Source organism: Bombus huntii, chromosome 6, assembly GCF_024542735.1.
Source record: "Bombus huntii isolate Logan2020A chromosome 6, iyBomHunt1.1, whole genome shotgun sequence".
Taxonomy (NCBI): Eukaryota; Metazoa; Arthropoda; class Insecta; order Hymenoptera; family Apidae; genus Bombus; species Bombus huntii.
This window is the reverse complement of record NC_066243.1, coordinates 7,092,490-7,108,291: the sequence shown is the minus strand read 5'-3', so window position 1 is coordinate 7,108,291 and position 15,802 is coordinate 7,092,490. Positions and strand designations below refer to the sequence as shown.

Sequence of the window (15,802 nt, the reverse complement as noted above, 5' to 3'; positions counted from 1 at the left end):
TAGTCTCCTCCAACTATGAATCTATTGCCCAGGGTGTCCAGGAAGTTATCAAAGTCTTCTTTGGCGATGGAGTGTCTGGGAGGGCAGTATACTGCTGAGGTGGTGATTGAGCCATGACAGTCTTCTATTGCTACGTTTGTTGCTTGGAGGTAGTCTTTCTGGAATGGTGGGAGTTCGTAGTGCTTAATACTTGCTTTGATTATTATTCCGGTGCCTTTCCGCTGGGGTGTTGGGTATGGTAGAATTTGTAACCATTTATTTTCAGGTAGCTCTTATCGGTGAAGTGGGTTTCCGATACGAGCATTACGTCGATTTGCTGGTGTTTTAAGAAGAGTTCTAGTTCACGTTTGTGTTGCGCTAGAACGTTGGCGTTCCAGAGAGCTATGCGCCTTGGTTTTATTTTGAGTCGGGGCGTGCTAATTTTTCCACGATGAGTGTTAGTAGCGATAGCAAGTGATTTATTTGCTCCGATTGTTTCTCTATTAGCTTTTCGAGCCTTGAGGAGTTGTCTGCGTTTGGTGTGTTGGGGACACTGTTTTGGGGAAGGTTCCTTTGGCTGTTCGGGTTATTTTGGATGCCTTGTACTGCTTGGGCATAGGAGGTTGAGGTGGAGATGAATTTGGTAGGACTGGGTGTTTGGTTGGTTGAGGGGGTTGGGGTAGTCGTGAATTTCGGCGGGCTGGGTGTTTGGTTGGATACCTCTTTTGCTCTGAGCTTAGAGTACCTGTTCGTGTATAGTGTTTTATATGCTGGGCAGCCTTTGTAGTTGGCAGGGTGGTCCCCTTGGCAGTGGATGCATTTCGCTGGGGTTTCCGGTGATTTGGCGCACTGGTCAGTGGAGTGAGAGCCTGCGCATTTAACGCAGCGGAAAGTATGGTTGCAGTATTTCTGCGTATGACCGTACCTTTGGCACCTTTTGCACTGCACTCTTTCTTTTTTCACGAGCGGTGGTTCGATCTTTACTATCGCGTTCATTAGGCGACTGATGTTGTATATTTCCTTGTTATTCGGTTTTTGTTTAATGTCTAGGAAGAATAAGGATAACGGGTCTTTCGAGACTCTATGCCTTATATTACTTACGTTGATGACTTCGTGGCCAAGTTTTGAGAGTTCGTATTTTAGTTCGTCTATGTCTGCTGAGTGGTGTATGTTTCGTAGGACCACCCGGAAAGGCCTTTCCTGTTTGAGTTGGTAGGTGTGGAAGTTGGCGTTCAGGGTCCTGAGCGTCTTGGTGAGTTTTCTGTAAGCTTCTGGGTTCGTCGGTAGTATTTTCACCTTGTTGTTGCTTATCTTAAGGTTATATTCCTCCTTGCTGGTATCTCTCTCTAGGGACTTGATCATTGTCTGTATGTCAATGACGTCGTCCACAAATATTGGTGGGGGAGGGGGGATTCTCTGTGAATGTTGGTTTGGTGGCGGTTCTACGATTTCCATGGCGTCGTTTGAGGATTCCAATACGGCGAACCTGTTGTGTGTGTTTATTTGCGTTGCTGTTTCTATTTTCCTTTTCTTTGTAGTGTTAGCGTCGTTAGTGCGGAGAGTTCTGCTGCACTTCTGCCACGGGGGGGGGGGGGGGGTAGCACGGGGTAGCTGCGAGTCTGCTCCGGAGAGCCTGGTCGCGGTTGCTGGGCCATCATCGAGCTAGTTAATTCGGAATGAACAACTAGTCGTGAGGCTGTGAGGCTAGTATTCGGGTTGGGGTTAGGTGCGTGGGATTTTCTTCTCCCTAGAGGGTAAGGGACACTTAGCTGCGTTCTCTTTCGACGGTTGGGCGACACGTGTTGTTTTCGAACTACGCTGGGCACTAGAGACACGTCTGCACGCTTCGGCACTCCACAGCGAACTCATTCGCGTACTTCGCGTATGAATTCTTCTACTCCGATATTGTCTTCGCCGTTTAATTGCGGAATACATACTATCGCGTCTTTGGCCCGTAAGCTCGGAGAGGCGAATTGCGGTGGACGGTCTTCGTAAGAGGGATGGTTGCCTTCTTCTGTTCGAATTGGAACGCATGGTGGGGAAGTTCTATCTCTCGCGGCAACAGATTCGTCCATAGTAATAAGGGAGCCTAGTTCTGTAGTAGCGTCGCGTCCTATTTTTATTTTAGAGATATTTTTGCCTAATAGTTCTATTTCCGCTGCACGCTTCTTATTTTCACTGTCGGCCGTCCGTTGTGTCTCTTCTACACGTTGCGCAAGGATTTCAATTTGTTTTTGTATCACGTCGAGTATGGCACGAATCGAATTGTCCGTACCTCCGTTTGTAGAAACGGTTTCAATAGTTTCGACTTTGTCTTTTCGTGATGTGGGCATGATTCTAATTGAGCTTATTGAGTCTGAACTACTGTTGCTATTTGGACTCGAAGCGCTTGAGAAACTGGGTTTTCTCACACGGTATCGTGAAAATGAATCCAGATTTTTCAGCTTACCGTAGTAGCTATGACCGTTGAGGAGTCTCAGGGATGTTTCCTCTCTGGTTGGTTCTAGATTCCGAATCTTATTCGTAGGCTTGCTCTGCGCTGACCGTAGTCCTCTCGTCTAGTTTCACCGTAGTGGAACGTTGAAAGTTGCTGCAGGGCTTCGTAGTAGCAAAGATTCGCACTGGGTCCGTTGATCCTTCGATCTTCAATGATGCGCGTACGCCGAAATCGTAATTTCGTTTGCACTGAAGTGAATAGATCCTGGCAGGATCGCCAAAAATGTCGTGTAAAATTAAGGTAAAAATAAGGAACTTGTTAATTTCCGAAAAGGAAATTAAGTTCTTTTTATTTTTTACTCAATTTATACAATTTTTTCGGTTCGCGATGATACACTTTCGATACTTGGATTAGTTAAGAATTTTTTTATTAGACTGACTGGATGATTTTGAAGGGAGCATTTATATTCTTCCATTCGTCGGAGTGGGAGAAGGTTTTGTTTATACTTAGTGTAAAATTCGGAGAACGGCTGGAGTGATCGAATGCCACTCAGGCGGCTGAGAACGGGTGCTGACCGGACGGTCACACGCGATAAGGCGTTCGGAATTTCGGTTTGTTATATACAGTTGCTCGAATTTCGTCTGTGACACTCGTATCGCAGTGGTGGCAGCACGCGGTCGCCTCCTTCCCGATTCGGTGCAGATACTCATCGAAGCAGATGTACTCCGCCACTAGCGATGCCTTAACACCCACTCGATGATTGCTAATTAACACACTATTACTCATTCACTAATAACTTACAATTGTTAAATAATGATTGGCTATATAACAACTAACATTAACGGTAAGTACCAGACTACATTATTTAATGGTATTAGTATATACACTTCATTATTTCATTACTAGCTTTGTCACCATCGTTTGTCATGATAATTGCTATCAAGTCATATTTATCTTGGATATAAACATTATTTATTTACATTATTTATTTACATTAACTATTCCCGGCATTATGCAACTCGGAATAATTAACTGCCCTCAGCTTCCCTTGTATAACAAAATTTAACTAGGTAAGGCACCTAACCTCTATATCAAACCTGTGGAAACACGGATCCTATTAAGCTATCTGGAGCAAGAATAATCTAATACTAAAATAACTAATAATACGTAACCCGGTAAAAAGAGGTATGAATCAAATATAATATAACTAAGTAATAATAATGAAACTATAACTCTTTCCAGATAATACCACTTTACCTATCGTCTTACAATAGCTGCAGTTCCCGTGCAGTTCCCCGGGTAGCTCGCGCAACGGCGCTATTGTCACGCGTCCCAGTATGGCTTCCTCACCGTCATAACCTCACACGCGATTTTATTTCGCTTGTCACGTCTTCTCCAGACCGAATCCTGCTAGTTCTTATACCCACTGTTTTCCACAGACACTAGCATTTCACTTGGATTAACTTCCTTGTCCGAATTCTCCAGTTTTCACGGAGATTTCGATAACGCTTCCTCCAACAGCACCGGATACGGCGCGAAGGATCAATATGTAGCTAATTCTCGACTGAAGAGCAACCGGTCAGGTCAAACCGATCGATATCGCGTACCTCAAATGACTTAACGAAGTTAAATGGCTCAAGGTGGAGGAGGTTTAATAGATCGAGTGTTAGAGTAATCTAGCATTGTATTTGCGTTTGTTTTATAAAAGTAAAGTGTGATGTTATGAACACGGCGGTGGTAGGATCTTGTTGGGAGTGAAGTACCGCACGGTACGATATCTGATGATGAACTGTTTTTTTTATATTTATAACGTTTATTGAATCATTAGATGAGTATTACATTTGTATGTTGTTCGCAATAAACAATAAATTTCGGTTAAGGAGTGGTTTAGACAAAAGTACCGATACGTGAAGTTACGACATAGCCATACAGTGTTTTGTGTGTCGGAATTACATTTTTTTGTGTTTTAAATATACAACTTAGATTTAAGTCGCTGTAGAGCGGTACACTGACTATCTTAAACTTCAACTGATTTATATATTCTACTGGTTTATTGTTGATTATGATTGTCTGTTTCCTTCTCTTTCGGTTCATTATCATCGATGGATAATGGGGCTATTTTGTTGACTCCACGTTTATATTCTTCGTTGCTCGTTCTCACTGTCACCACTCGGGTGATTCCGTCTGTTCCTGGGCGTAAACTTGTTATTCGACCCATAGGCCACTGAAGTGGGTGGGTGTTGTCTTCCTTCAGTAGAACGAGCATGCCTTGCTTGAGTTCAATGGTTTCGGGTTTGTGCCAGGTTTTTTCGACCATTAGTTGATTCACGTACCCTTTATACCATCTATTCCGTAGATGCTGCCTTACTTGTTGTATGCTTTGTCATGACAATAATCGATCTGGTTTGAGGACTGTAAGATCGCACTCGGGGGTGCTGGTTAGAGACTCACCGATCAGAAAGTGACCGGGTGTCAAAGGACTAAAGTCGTTGGGGTCGGATGATAAGGGAGTTAATGGCCTTGAGTTGAGGATAGCTTCGATTTCTATCATGCAAGTCGCTAATTCTTCGTACGCGAAGGGGGTGTCCTTCATTATGCGAATTAAGTGATGTTTTAACGCCTTTACTGCTGCTTCCCACAATCCGCCAAAGTGTGGTGTACGGGGTGGAATGACCCCATTGTGGTTCAGTAGGTAATTTCGGAACTGTATATTTGTCTTCTCGGTTATTGTCCTAATGGCCTTGTGTAGTTCATTGTTGATCCCGGTAAACGTTGAAGCGTTGTCGCTGTAAATATCCGTACATTTCCCGCGTCTAGTGCCGAACCTCCTCAGGGTTGCTATACTATTGTACTATAAAGATTGGGAACGATTTGTTGTTCTCCCTTGTTTCTTTTCGAGAAACGCGACACTTTAGTGAACTGTACCGTCGGATCGAGCCTGGTAAGCCACTCGTGTTCCCGACGGGGCCTGGGGGCTTCGAAATCCCCTGCGCCGTACGTTTATTTATTTCATTCACCTTATCCGTATTATATATAATTGAATAGTCTATAGACATTGCCAAATCGTCAACATCCTGCCCATATACCGTCCGAAAGTATCCAATCGTTGTCCATAAACTTGCCAGGTCGTCAACAAATAAGCCAATCAGATGACCTAAGCCTGGTATCCTTTTCTGGGCAGAGGGGTCCGCCCTGTTCGGATGTTCACGGTCAACTGCGTAATGATGAACTGTCCTCCTACATTGCTGATTCTCCCTACCAGCCGTAGGATTTCGTCTGTCCATTGTGCCCTTCCGGCTGGTACTTTCCCGGGTTTTTTTTACCTTTTTTTTTTTTGTACGTGGAGAAATCCTCATGGACACTCCGCTGCTGCAATAATCACGTAACAGCAGAGTAGTGTCGGACTCCTACCGACTAAAACTCCACGATGACCATCTTATGCGCGTGACAGGGGTGCTCCAGGAACCTCTTATGAATTAACTTCAGTTGCATCCCCTTCTCGTGTTCTCTTGTTCGAGCCGGCTATTGAGTAGGCGTTAGGGGGAGGTCGTTGCCCCTAGTGCTGTCACTTCTTCTGGTCGTAGTCCGTTGGGGTGGTGGCGGGGCGGCTCTGGATCGTCTGACTGCCATCCTTCTCCATCTTCTTATCCTGCAGGGGTGAGAGTTTTTCTTTCTCTCCCTTTCCGCTCGCTCCTTCGCGAGCATAACTCGCTCGCAGAAGAGGCGGACGGCCTCGTATTCCTGTGACCCTCTCAACATCGCTTCCACAATCGCTGAGGGGGTCAACGTTTCTCCTATGGCGTGCCGCAGGGTGTAGCGGGGCAGCTCCCACGCCCGACAGAGCTCCAGGGTGTGCTGCGCTGTGTCCCTGCCCTCTCCGCAGTGGTGGCAGATGTCTGTCGTCTCTCGCCTTATTCTCTTCAGGAACTCGCCGAACACGCCGTGTCCGGTGAGTACTTGTGTCATCCTGAATGTGAGTGGGAGGCCGTGGCGGTTCCTCCATGCCTCCCAGTTTGGTAGGACCGCATCCGCGCCTCGGTGTTCGCTTCTCCCGTTGATCAGTTGGGATCGCCACAGGTTCCATGTGTCCTCCTCGGCGGTTCCTGTGTCGTTTGGAGCCGCCTGCTCGGTGGTGTCTTCTCCCGGGTGCCATTCTCTCCGGCGGGTGTATCTCTTTTTGAGCGCCAGCGCCCGCAGCTCCCACGGGAGGGACGAGGCTAGGGTGGACGCCGACGCGTGAGACACCGTCCGGTATCCCCTAATGATTCTGATGGCGGTCACTCTGTGCAGCCTTCTCAGGAGCAGAATGCTGCGACGGCTTGCCATCAGGTCGTCCGCCCATACTGGGGCCCCGTACATCACTCGTGACCGAACGACGCCCTCGTAAAGTCGGCGCACCGCGTCTCCGGCCCCGCCGATGTTCGGTAGTAGGCCGCACAGGGCATTGGCAGCCGCTGACACCTTCGAAGTGAGTCGAAGTGCGGCTCGAACGTCCACTGGCTGTCGATGGTGAGTCCCAGATACTTCATCTGTGATCCCACCCGGACGGTTTTACCAGCCATGTTTATGCATAGGCCGGGCGGTGGTGTCCCTCGCCTCTTCCTGTCAAAGAACCAAGTGGCCTCCGACTTCGCAGGGGAGACTCTCAGGCCCAGTTCGTTCACGGCACGGGTCGCACAGGCCGTTGCGATTCCGCCAATGCGCAGCGTCTCGTGCCAGCCACGACCCTCGACCAGGATTAGGGTGTCGTCCGCATAGCATACTATGGCCGCGCCTGGGGGTAGCGGGCATCGTAGTACCTCGTCGTACGCAACGTTCCATAGTATGGGGCCCAGCACCGAGCCCTGCGGGACGCCACGCTCGACGGATCGCTTTTCCTCTCCTTCCTTACTGGTGTAACACACCCACCTGTCGTCGAGGTAGGCTCGGATCAATCGGACGAGGTAGCTGGGAACCTCGAAGTGCTCCAAGGCCGTCACTATCCTGTCCCATGGCATGGTGTTGAACGCGTTGACGATGTCCAGGGAAACCGCCAGCGCCACGCCTTTCCGGGAGACCATGTCCTCCGCAATCGCTCGCACGCGTCTGACCGCGTCAACCGTCGAGCGCCCCTTCCGGAAGCCGTACTGGCTTTCGTGCAAACCTGGCACTTGGCCTGCTATGTGTCGTTCCAAGCGGGCGGCGACTACCCTCTCGAGTAGTTTGCCGACCTCGTCCAGTAGGCATATCGGCCGGTACGCTGACGGCGAGGTCGTCGGGCGGCCCTCTTTATGGAGCAGGACCAGCCTCGCCGTCCGCCACGCCCGGGGGTAGACTCCCTCCCTCAGGCATCTTGTGAAAAGGTGCCGGAGTCTGGGGGCCATGACCCCCATCACTTCCCCCCAGATCCGGCCAGGGATTCCGTCCGGGCCCGGTCCCAGTCGTCCCTCCATTCCAGCGGTCGTGTCGTTTCCTGTGGCCATTCCGTCGCTCTGTTTTCTTGTGGGGGAAAGAGCGTTCCGGTGATCCGCGTCAGCAGCGCAGGTTCCATTTCCGCCGTGGTTAGGGGGCCCTTCGCGAGTAGTTTCTGTGCCACCGTCCTGTATGGCCTCCCCCATGGGTCCGACTCGACTGTTTCGACCAGTTCGGCCCAGGCACGGTCCTTCGCTTTTTTAATTTCCCTTTGTAGCGAGCGCTGTAGCGCGCGGTACGTCCGGTAGCGCAAGGAGACTTCTTCTTCGTCGCGTCGTCGCCAGCGGCGGGACCTTAGGTACTGTCTTCGGGCCCGGACACATCTCGTCTTCAGTTCCGCGATGTCGGGGTTCCACCAGTAAACTGCTCTGCTTCGCACCGTGCCCGGTGTGGCTCGTGGCATGGATACGTCGCAGATTGCTGTCATGGCTTGGCGGAGGTTCTCGGCCTCCTCTTCCACGTCTGCTTCGGTCGTCGTTGTCGAGGCCTCCCAGCTCCAAGCTGTTGCTATAGCAGCCGCCCGGAGTAGATCTTTATTCCTCTCCTTTATTTTCCATCTAGGTGGTGGGCGCGCGTGTCTCCCCCTCGGCGGGCCGCGCCCGTCGTTTATCGTCGGCATTCCAGGTCCAGGTGCGTCCACCTCCATGAATATGTAGAGGTGGTCCGACAGCGTCTCGACCCCTTCGGCCACTCTCCAGCCTGAGATCCGCCTGAATGCCTCGGGTGAGGCCCATGTTATGTCAACAATGGAGCTCCCTCTGCACGTCACGCAGGTACTGGTCGAGCCCCTGTTCACTAACAGAAGTCCAAGTCCCGCGGCCCAGTTTGATAGCGTGCGGCCGTGCGCGTTGGTCCTGGCGTTCCCCCATTCCGTGGAGTGCGCGTTGAAGTCTCCCAGGACGAGCACTTGTCGGGGGAGTCGTCGCCTGACGCAGTCGCCAACTCCGTCTAGGAATTCTTCGAACGCTGCCCGTCCGCTGTTAGGTTACACGTACACCCCCCCACCATCATCCATGCCCATTCGACCGCGGCGTACCCGTTGCCGCGTTCCAGCAGGGCTCCGTGGGCGAACGCCCCGGGCGTTGATGTCCAGGTGACGGCAACCATTCCGTTCGTGTCTCCGACCCACTCCGGGGCATCCAGAACTCTGTATGGTTCCGCCACCACCGCTAGGGCGATCGTGTTCTCCCGGATGGTTTGGTGGAGCAGGCCTTGTGCTCGCCTTGACCTTCCCAGGTTAATCTGGAGGATGCGCATTCTCAGTTCTTTGGTGTTCTTTCCTTGTTTGTGGCTTCCTCCGTGCCTACCTCCTTGTTCGCGGGCTTAGGGTCGCTTTGCGACGGGGAGCCTTTCTCGCTGCCTCTTGCAGCCGTGGATCCGCGGGCGGCTCCTTTCGTTCCTTTCTTCGAAGGGGCGCAGGCCAGTCCCCCCATCCTGTGCACCGACGGTGCTCCAAGCGCCTCGCAGAGCAGGCATTTCGGGCTCGCAGTAGTGCATGCTCTCGCCTGGTGCCCCGGTTCGCCGCATCTGAAGCACAGGTGCCCCTTGTCCTCCTTGGCGGTGCAGGTCTTCCCCGTGTGTCCTATCCCAAGGCACCTGTAGCACTGTAACGGTCTCCGTTCGATGGCTTCGACCTTCGCCGTCGACCAGCCTATGGCGACCTTTCTAGCCTGGGCCAGTTTCCTCACTGCACTGGCAGGGCCTCGTACCCATACGGTGCCAAGTCCGTTCCGGGCGGGGCGGATTTCTCCCAGCCGGATGTCCTCCGGCTTGCAGCCGCTCTCCCTCGCCAGGGTGTTCTGGATTTCCGCCTTGGTGGCCGCTATGTCTATCAGGGACACCCTTGCCTCCGCGGCTCGGAAGGGGGTCGCCACGCGGACCTCGTTCGGGTCCAGAGCCCGCGTCAGCTGTGCTGCGAGCGCTGCGGCCTTCTCCCTTCCCTGGTCCTCAGGGACCTCTAAGATTGTTGAGGAAATTCGAGGATTTGGGAATACAAATTATTGACTATATTTTCCACACAACAGTTATACATCTACATTACTCTCTGAAGAACGTCTTGCACGCGCGCTGGTCGCCAACCGACTATCCTAGATTCTTCTAACATCTGGCAACAGTCTTTTGTCTCCACTAAGACCTTGACGCCCTCTAACCCTTACACACACACTCTCATGTACAGTGTAAATGTATCACTTCCCTAACAAAGATGACACCTCCGGTGATGGTCTTCCGCATCCTCATCGTGTTGATGCCGAGCTCGGTCAGGGAGACACTGTCCTTGGCCGCAGCCAGCACCTCCGCGTAGGATTGGCTCGATTTGTCCGTCAGGGTGATTGTTACCGCTGACGTTCGCGGTGCGCGCGGGAGGGGCTCCCTGCCCCCCCCTCTTCATGCGTTCTCCAATCCACTCTCCGGAGTTTTCCTCTGGTTCTCCGCCCCTGTCTCGGGGATCAGCTTCGCCGGCTGCTTCTTCCCTGCCTCCTTCTTCTTTCCTCTTCTTTTCCTTCCGACGGTCTGCCATTCGGTGACAGCCGTTCGGCCACCCTTGGGCGCTGGGGCGCTTGGGGCTCCAGGCTCCATCCCTCTCGTGTTCGCGGTCGGGGCGACCTCCTTTCCTTCTCCTTTTTCTGTTCCCTGCAGTTGTTCCTCCAGTCGGTGCAGCAAGGATCTCATCTCCTCTACATGGTGCTCGACTGCAGCGAGACGCGCCCTGTAGCTGCTCTCATCCGCGGTGGGGCGCGAGGCCGGCTCTTTTCGGAGTGCCTCTACCGCCGCCTCCAGTGTTGCTATGCGTCCTTGCGCTATAGCGAGTGCGTCGGTGACAGGGTCCGTTCTCCTCACTATCTCTGTCACGCCCGCGGTGATGGTTCTCGCCGCCTCCTTCAGGGTCTTCCCCTGCGTGCCCTTGTGGCCGCGGGGTGCCTCGGCAGCCTTGGCCACCTCGGCGGCCCGGCGAATCAGTTCGGCTCCTATGTCCGCCGTTGTGGCTGTTCTCATTTCTTCAGCCGGGTCCGCGGGGAGTTCGGAGGATTCGTTGGCCTTCTTTCTCTTCGCTCGGGGTGCTTCTCTGGCGGGGGTTTCCTCCTCCTCTGTTGTTTCCTCAGTCCATATTCCCTCCTTGTCCAGCGTGAAGCGGGAGGGTCCCTCCTTTGGCGGCATCGCCTTCGTCATGCTTCTGGTGCTAATGTGCGGCGGCTCCGCAGCCAGTTCCGTTTCCCTCCGTCCCCTAGCGTTTTCCTCTACCTCCTTCTCTTTCGCCATGGTTGCGTCCGTTTCCCCGTTGGGCGGGAAATGTCGCTCGGTCAGCACTTGCCACTCTGCCAGTCGCTGTCACTTTCAAGTGGCCCGCGCAACGCGCTTCGGCGCACGCGCCAATATGGCTGCGTCTGGGTAGTTCCTCGAGTAGCCCGTGTAGCGGCGCTGTTGTCACGCGTCCTAATATGGCTACTCCACCGTCCTAACCTCACACTTGGTTGGTTTTGCTTTAACTCCTCCTTGTCCAAGCCGGACTTCCCATATCCACACCCGTTTTGCGCTCACAGGCACTAGTCCTCCACTCTGGTTACCTCCCTTGCGCAGGCTCTCCAGTTTTCCGGAGATTTCGATTACGCTCGCAGCTCCGTCCTCTCTACGTCTGCCTCCCATGTATCCCCACCACTTTCCCGGGGTTTTTTTACCTAACCTTGGAGTCATTAGGTTTACAGCTCGCGGAGGACATGTAATTCGGGATTTCGTAAAGAAGAGAAGTGTCCGTGCTATAAACGGACGGCCACTCGAAATTCCGAACAGTTTGCATTATAAGATAACGGTGTTACCTTCATTCTTCGAATCAGTCTCTTTACCGTTGCGATAAGCGCCCCAGATATGGTCGATTTACCATTACTTCTCCTGTATTCGAACGAGAATATAATTGAAAATCTTTTGCGTCGCCTTGATGTATTTGTAAAATAAATCGACCTTTTCACAAAGCTCAAAGTAAAGATGATGAAACTCTCTTGTCTTTCTAAATTTGTTGCATTACCTATCGTCTCGTCTTCCATGTATTTTCTAACGGTGTATACATAGTACAGTAGAACCTTGCTTATCCGCTTATGAGGACTTTGAAATGAGTTGCATTAGATTCCGGCTGTATTTGAAAGCATTGTACAGCTGTATTTAAAGTATGCAATACATCCATGTCAGTGGGAGTTTCTTCATCATTACTGTTAATATTACATTCCGTTGCTCCTCTTCCTTCCCTTTCTTTTTCTAATCCATCAATAGGTGCTGTGATTTTCATACGGTGCGACTTGTCGTATAATTTCTTTCTCGTTCAAAATTTAACGACTTTAGTTATTTCTATCAATTCCGATCCATTCTGCGGTGTTCTCTGTTTCATAATCTGCATAAGAAAAAATGCGTCACGTAATTTGATGAATATCTGACATTTCTTCTCTATCGTTATTCCTTTCCATCATTTCTTCACTCTCGTTATCGCTTTCCATCATTTCTTCTTCTATTTTCTTGAAACGAAGGAGTTTCCTGCATGCTTTATGAAGAGTTTCCGCTGTCAACAAACTCATCGGCATTATAGATGCAATCTTTTGAATAATTTTGGTTGCTTGCAAGAGCGTACAAAGTTTTCTGGAATGCTTTAGCACTGTTTTATTTTGTAGAAAGATTTTTAACATAAATGTTTTACATTCTTTCGTGCTTTAAACTTCTGTCGCCATCCGTTGCTAGCTTTAAGATCTGTATTGCACGACATATTTTTTATTGAGGTACGAAACTTTTTCTCATAATGGGGCCGCCAATAGGCGTGCTCTTGACACGCTGTTATGTAAACCATCGGAAAAATGCACTATACAATTCAAAATTCCTTCTTCGTATTTCTATATTTATCATTTGAATATTTATCACGTTTAAAAATGAAAATCACAAAGGAATGCAAACTCTTATTTCTCAGGCCTTCTTCGATTAGAATGGCGTTACCCAAGCGGATTCGTTCTCTTTGATAACGTTCGCTTTTAATAATTTCTGCAACTCTTGCATTATGGTGGTGATGCATTAGCGGATGTCCTGCCGTATGTATCACGTACAGGTTGTTCAGAACCATTAAGGTGGACGAGTTTGTCCACGTGTCGCATTTCGCGAGATCGTACATCGAAATCAGTAGTTTGTTGTCCCATATCTGGATCCTGCATATACATACATCGGTGTTCATGTTCGTAAAGGCTGAAATTCGCAAATATTTGTTCCAAGCGATCCATCGTCGGTCAGTTTTCATTGAACTGTGGAGGATTGTTCGAGGATAGATAATGTGAAGTAAGGAGAGCGGGAAGTAAGGAGACCGCCAAATATATTTCAAATGAATTAAATAATTAAATACATATATATTTATATATGTCTGGTTTTGATTGGAATTTTCGACGCGTTACAACTTTTCACGTGAATTAGCCATCGTTTCATAAAGCAGAGATTATATTTACACGCATATACAACACTATGATTTACGTATACAATATATACAATAGTATGATTTACGAATAATAAGTTTAATGAACGCTATTAATAATGTTTTTGGATTCTAACGAATCCACGGTCAACGGGATAACTCTTTACTAACCGTAAACTAATTGTAGGCACAGAAATACGATTGTTGAAAATGCTCGATTTGTCATTCTCTAAGGCTATCGCACGAATGCCAGCCTCGTGGAGATTTTTCTCGCTGTATAATTGCGTTTTCTATGCCCGTTTGGAAGCATCGAGAAGGTTCCAAACGCCCGTTGCTAGGCAGTTTCTGCCTGGAGTTTGATTATTAATACAATGTATGTCCCATTGTATCGGCACCTCCGAGGCAACATCACACGTGGCTAGGCCCGCTCCCGAGGCCGCATGCCGCCACAACCACATTTCTCGGAAAACCCATACAACCACTCCAGACCTCCGTTAGGCAAAACGTCCATCCCGTGACCGTGGCTACGTTCGGCGACCAATTGTCAGCTCGAACCCAATCTCGCTATCACAAATCTCGAACAATTACAGCTATGATAAAATCTACGCTAGAGTACTAGAGGATGTTCCCAAAATTTCCAAGGAAAGGCTTCGGCTTTCCTTTCATCTCCGACACGGCCATCCTGACTATCACACGTCCTCGGGTGTACCTTCGACAACAAAACAAAAGGAAACAAGATTAGTATCATTATGATTAGCATTCAAGGTGCCAGTTACATCCTGTGGGCTATCAGTCGGGTCGTAATGACATGATGGACCATTCTCGATTTCACACCCAAATGAGTCTTATCCTTCGAATCGCACATTCACTCAAAGTTCGTTCCATAACCAGCTTCGTAACATTGTCGCTGTCGGTACTAGACCAGCTCCAGCTTCGTGACATTGTCGCTGTTGATACTAGACCAGCTCCAGAATCAAAGTAAAATGGATACGATTCTGTTAGAATTTAATCTTGGGATTAAGATTAATAATCTGTGGAAAACACAATGTTTGTGTTTGAAATAATATAATGTGATATTTATTAAACAATTGTTACACGAATTGTAAATGTGCGTTCTGGAATGTAGACAGTTGGCTAGTTATTCACAGACTAACTGGCTTAGTGACCCATGGCCTTTGAAAAGGTTTAGAGCCCCACTCTCTATGCAGTAATGAGTGTGACCTGTGTGGGTGTCTGTGTGGCGTCACATGTGGCACAGAACCTTCTAGTAGTTTCTCGACGTGCCCATCTAGAATGTTCCATCCATATCCTCACGTTTCTTCCGGCGTTTTTTGAAAAAGCATGCACGTGCTAACTACCGTGGTGCATCTCACGAACGCACGCTAGTGGGGATGGCGCTGGGCAACGAACGGAAGAATCCGTACGATCAATCACCTTATCTGCATGCGATTGATATCGTTGTATTCCAACAGATTCACCCAGATGGCTTAATATACCAGCCGGAGCTTTCACTACACAGGAGTCGATCCGGCGTTCTTCAATGGAATCGTGGTTTCTTTTCCGCAATGATGGACAATTAGACGCGATATGTCCCTCCTCATGGCAGTTGAAGCAAGTCACCTTCGACGATGTGGCTGGTCGTTTTTCCTTTGGATTTCGTATATCCTGCTCCTTCCCCGTTTGTGTTTTCAGGTGACACTCTGTTCTCCTATGTCCGTGAACACCACAGCGGTAGCACTTAATCCAAAAAACTGATGGCCTACTTCGTTTAGCTTCAGGTTCCGCCAGTGGATTATTTGACGAAGGTACCAGTCTCTTTCTCGCGTAAGAGAAAGCTCTCATTTCCTTATGGAATTGATCCTGGGTATGGATATCATTCGTAAATGCTATCCTTTCGAATGCTGGGCATGCAAAATCAGTCGTAGAAGGACGGCGGCGTTAATTAGTTCGGCATTGGTTAGATTTCCCCATTTCGCCGAGAGAAGGGAGCGAAGACGATTGCCGAAAGTCCCCGTGGGTTCGTCCTTCAGTGTTCATAACGCGCAAGAAAATGTAAACTTTATCCAAGTAAGACCACTGACCGGAACTTGCGTAAGCTACTGTGTTGTTGTACTCTCTTGAGCACGAGTTATAGTGAGATATAACTCGCCGTCTTGTAGAGGACTTTGTTTTTGTCTATCGATATGATACGAGCGACCAGGCTGTATCTATGTTCCGAGGTACAACTACATGAGACGCTCTCGATTCGCCTCGTCCTATGACTCATGTTCCGCTACAGAACCAACCACTTCTTGTTTTTGCGTATATGTCTGTAACAAGCATTTTCTTTAACTCCTTTTTTTTTCGTCGAGGAAACCTTCATAGGCACCCCGCGTCCACCGCGGTAGTGCCGGATTAGTACCGGCTAAAACTTCCACAGTGGTCATCCCGACGATTGGTAGAAGTGCCCTGGACTTCGTCTTCTGCCTGATGGTGCAATCGGAAGTCATCCTTAGTTGATTGGA

The 15,802-nt window shown here is 49.4% G+C and overlaps 2 protein-coding genes across 2 annotated transcripts; both read right to left on the bottom strand.

Moving 5' to 3' along the window:
- Positions 1-5,938: 5,938 nt before the first annotated feature.
- On the bottom strand, positions 5,939-6,775 carry LOC126866792 (uncharacterized). Its single transcript, XM_050620746.1, has one exon. It carries the CDS (start codon positions 6,773-6,775, stop codon positions 5,939-5,941), a length of 837 nt encoding a protein of 278 aa, XP_050476703.1.
- Positions 6,776-9,126: 2,351 nt separating this feature from the next.
- LOC126866790 (uncharacterized) lies at positions 9,127-10,105 on the bottom strand. Its single transcript, XM_050620745.1, has 2 exons — positions 10,078-10,105; positions 9,127-9,824 (listed from the first exon to the last, which is right to left on the bottom strand). Exons 1-2 carry the CDS (start codon positions 10,103-10,105, stop codon positions 9,127-9,129), a joined length of 726 nt encoding a protein of 241 aa, XP_050476702.1.
- Positions 10,106-15,802: the final 5,697 nt, after the last annotated feature.

Excerpts from the sequence above, each read along its gene's own strand:
- LOC126866792 (XM_050620746.1), bottom strand. The coding sequence starts at position 6,775 with ATGTACGGGGCCCCAGTATGGGCGGACGACCTGATGGCAAGCCGTCGC.
- LOC126866790 (XM_050620745.1), bottom strand. The coding sequence starts at position 10,105 with ATGAGGATGCGGAAGACCATCACCGGAG. Across the intron at positions 9,825-10,077 it reads GCGGAAGACCATCACCGGAG|AGGTCCCTGAGGACCAGGGA; the intron begins GTGTCATCTTTG and ends CAACAATCTTAG.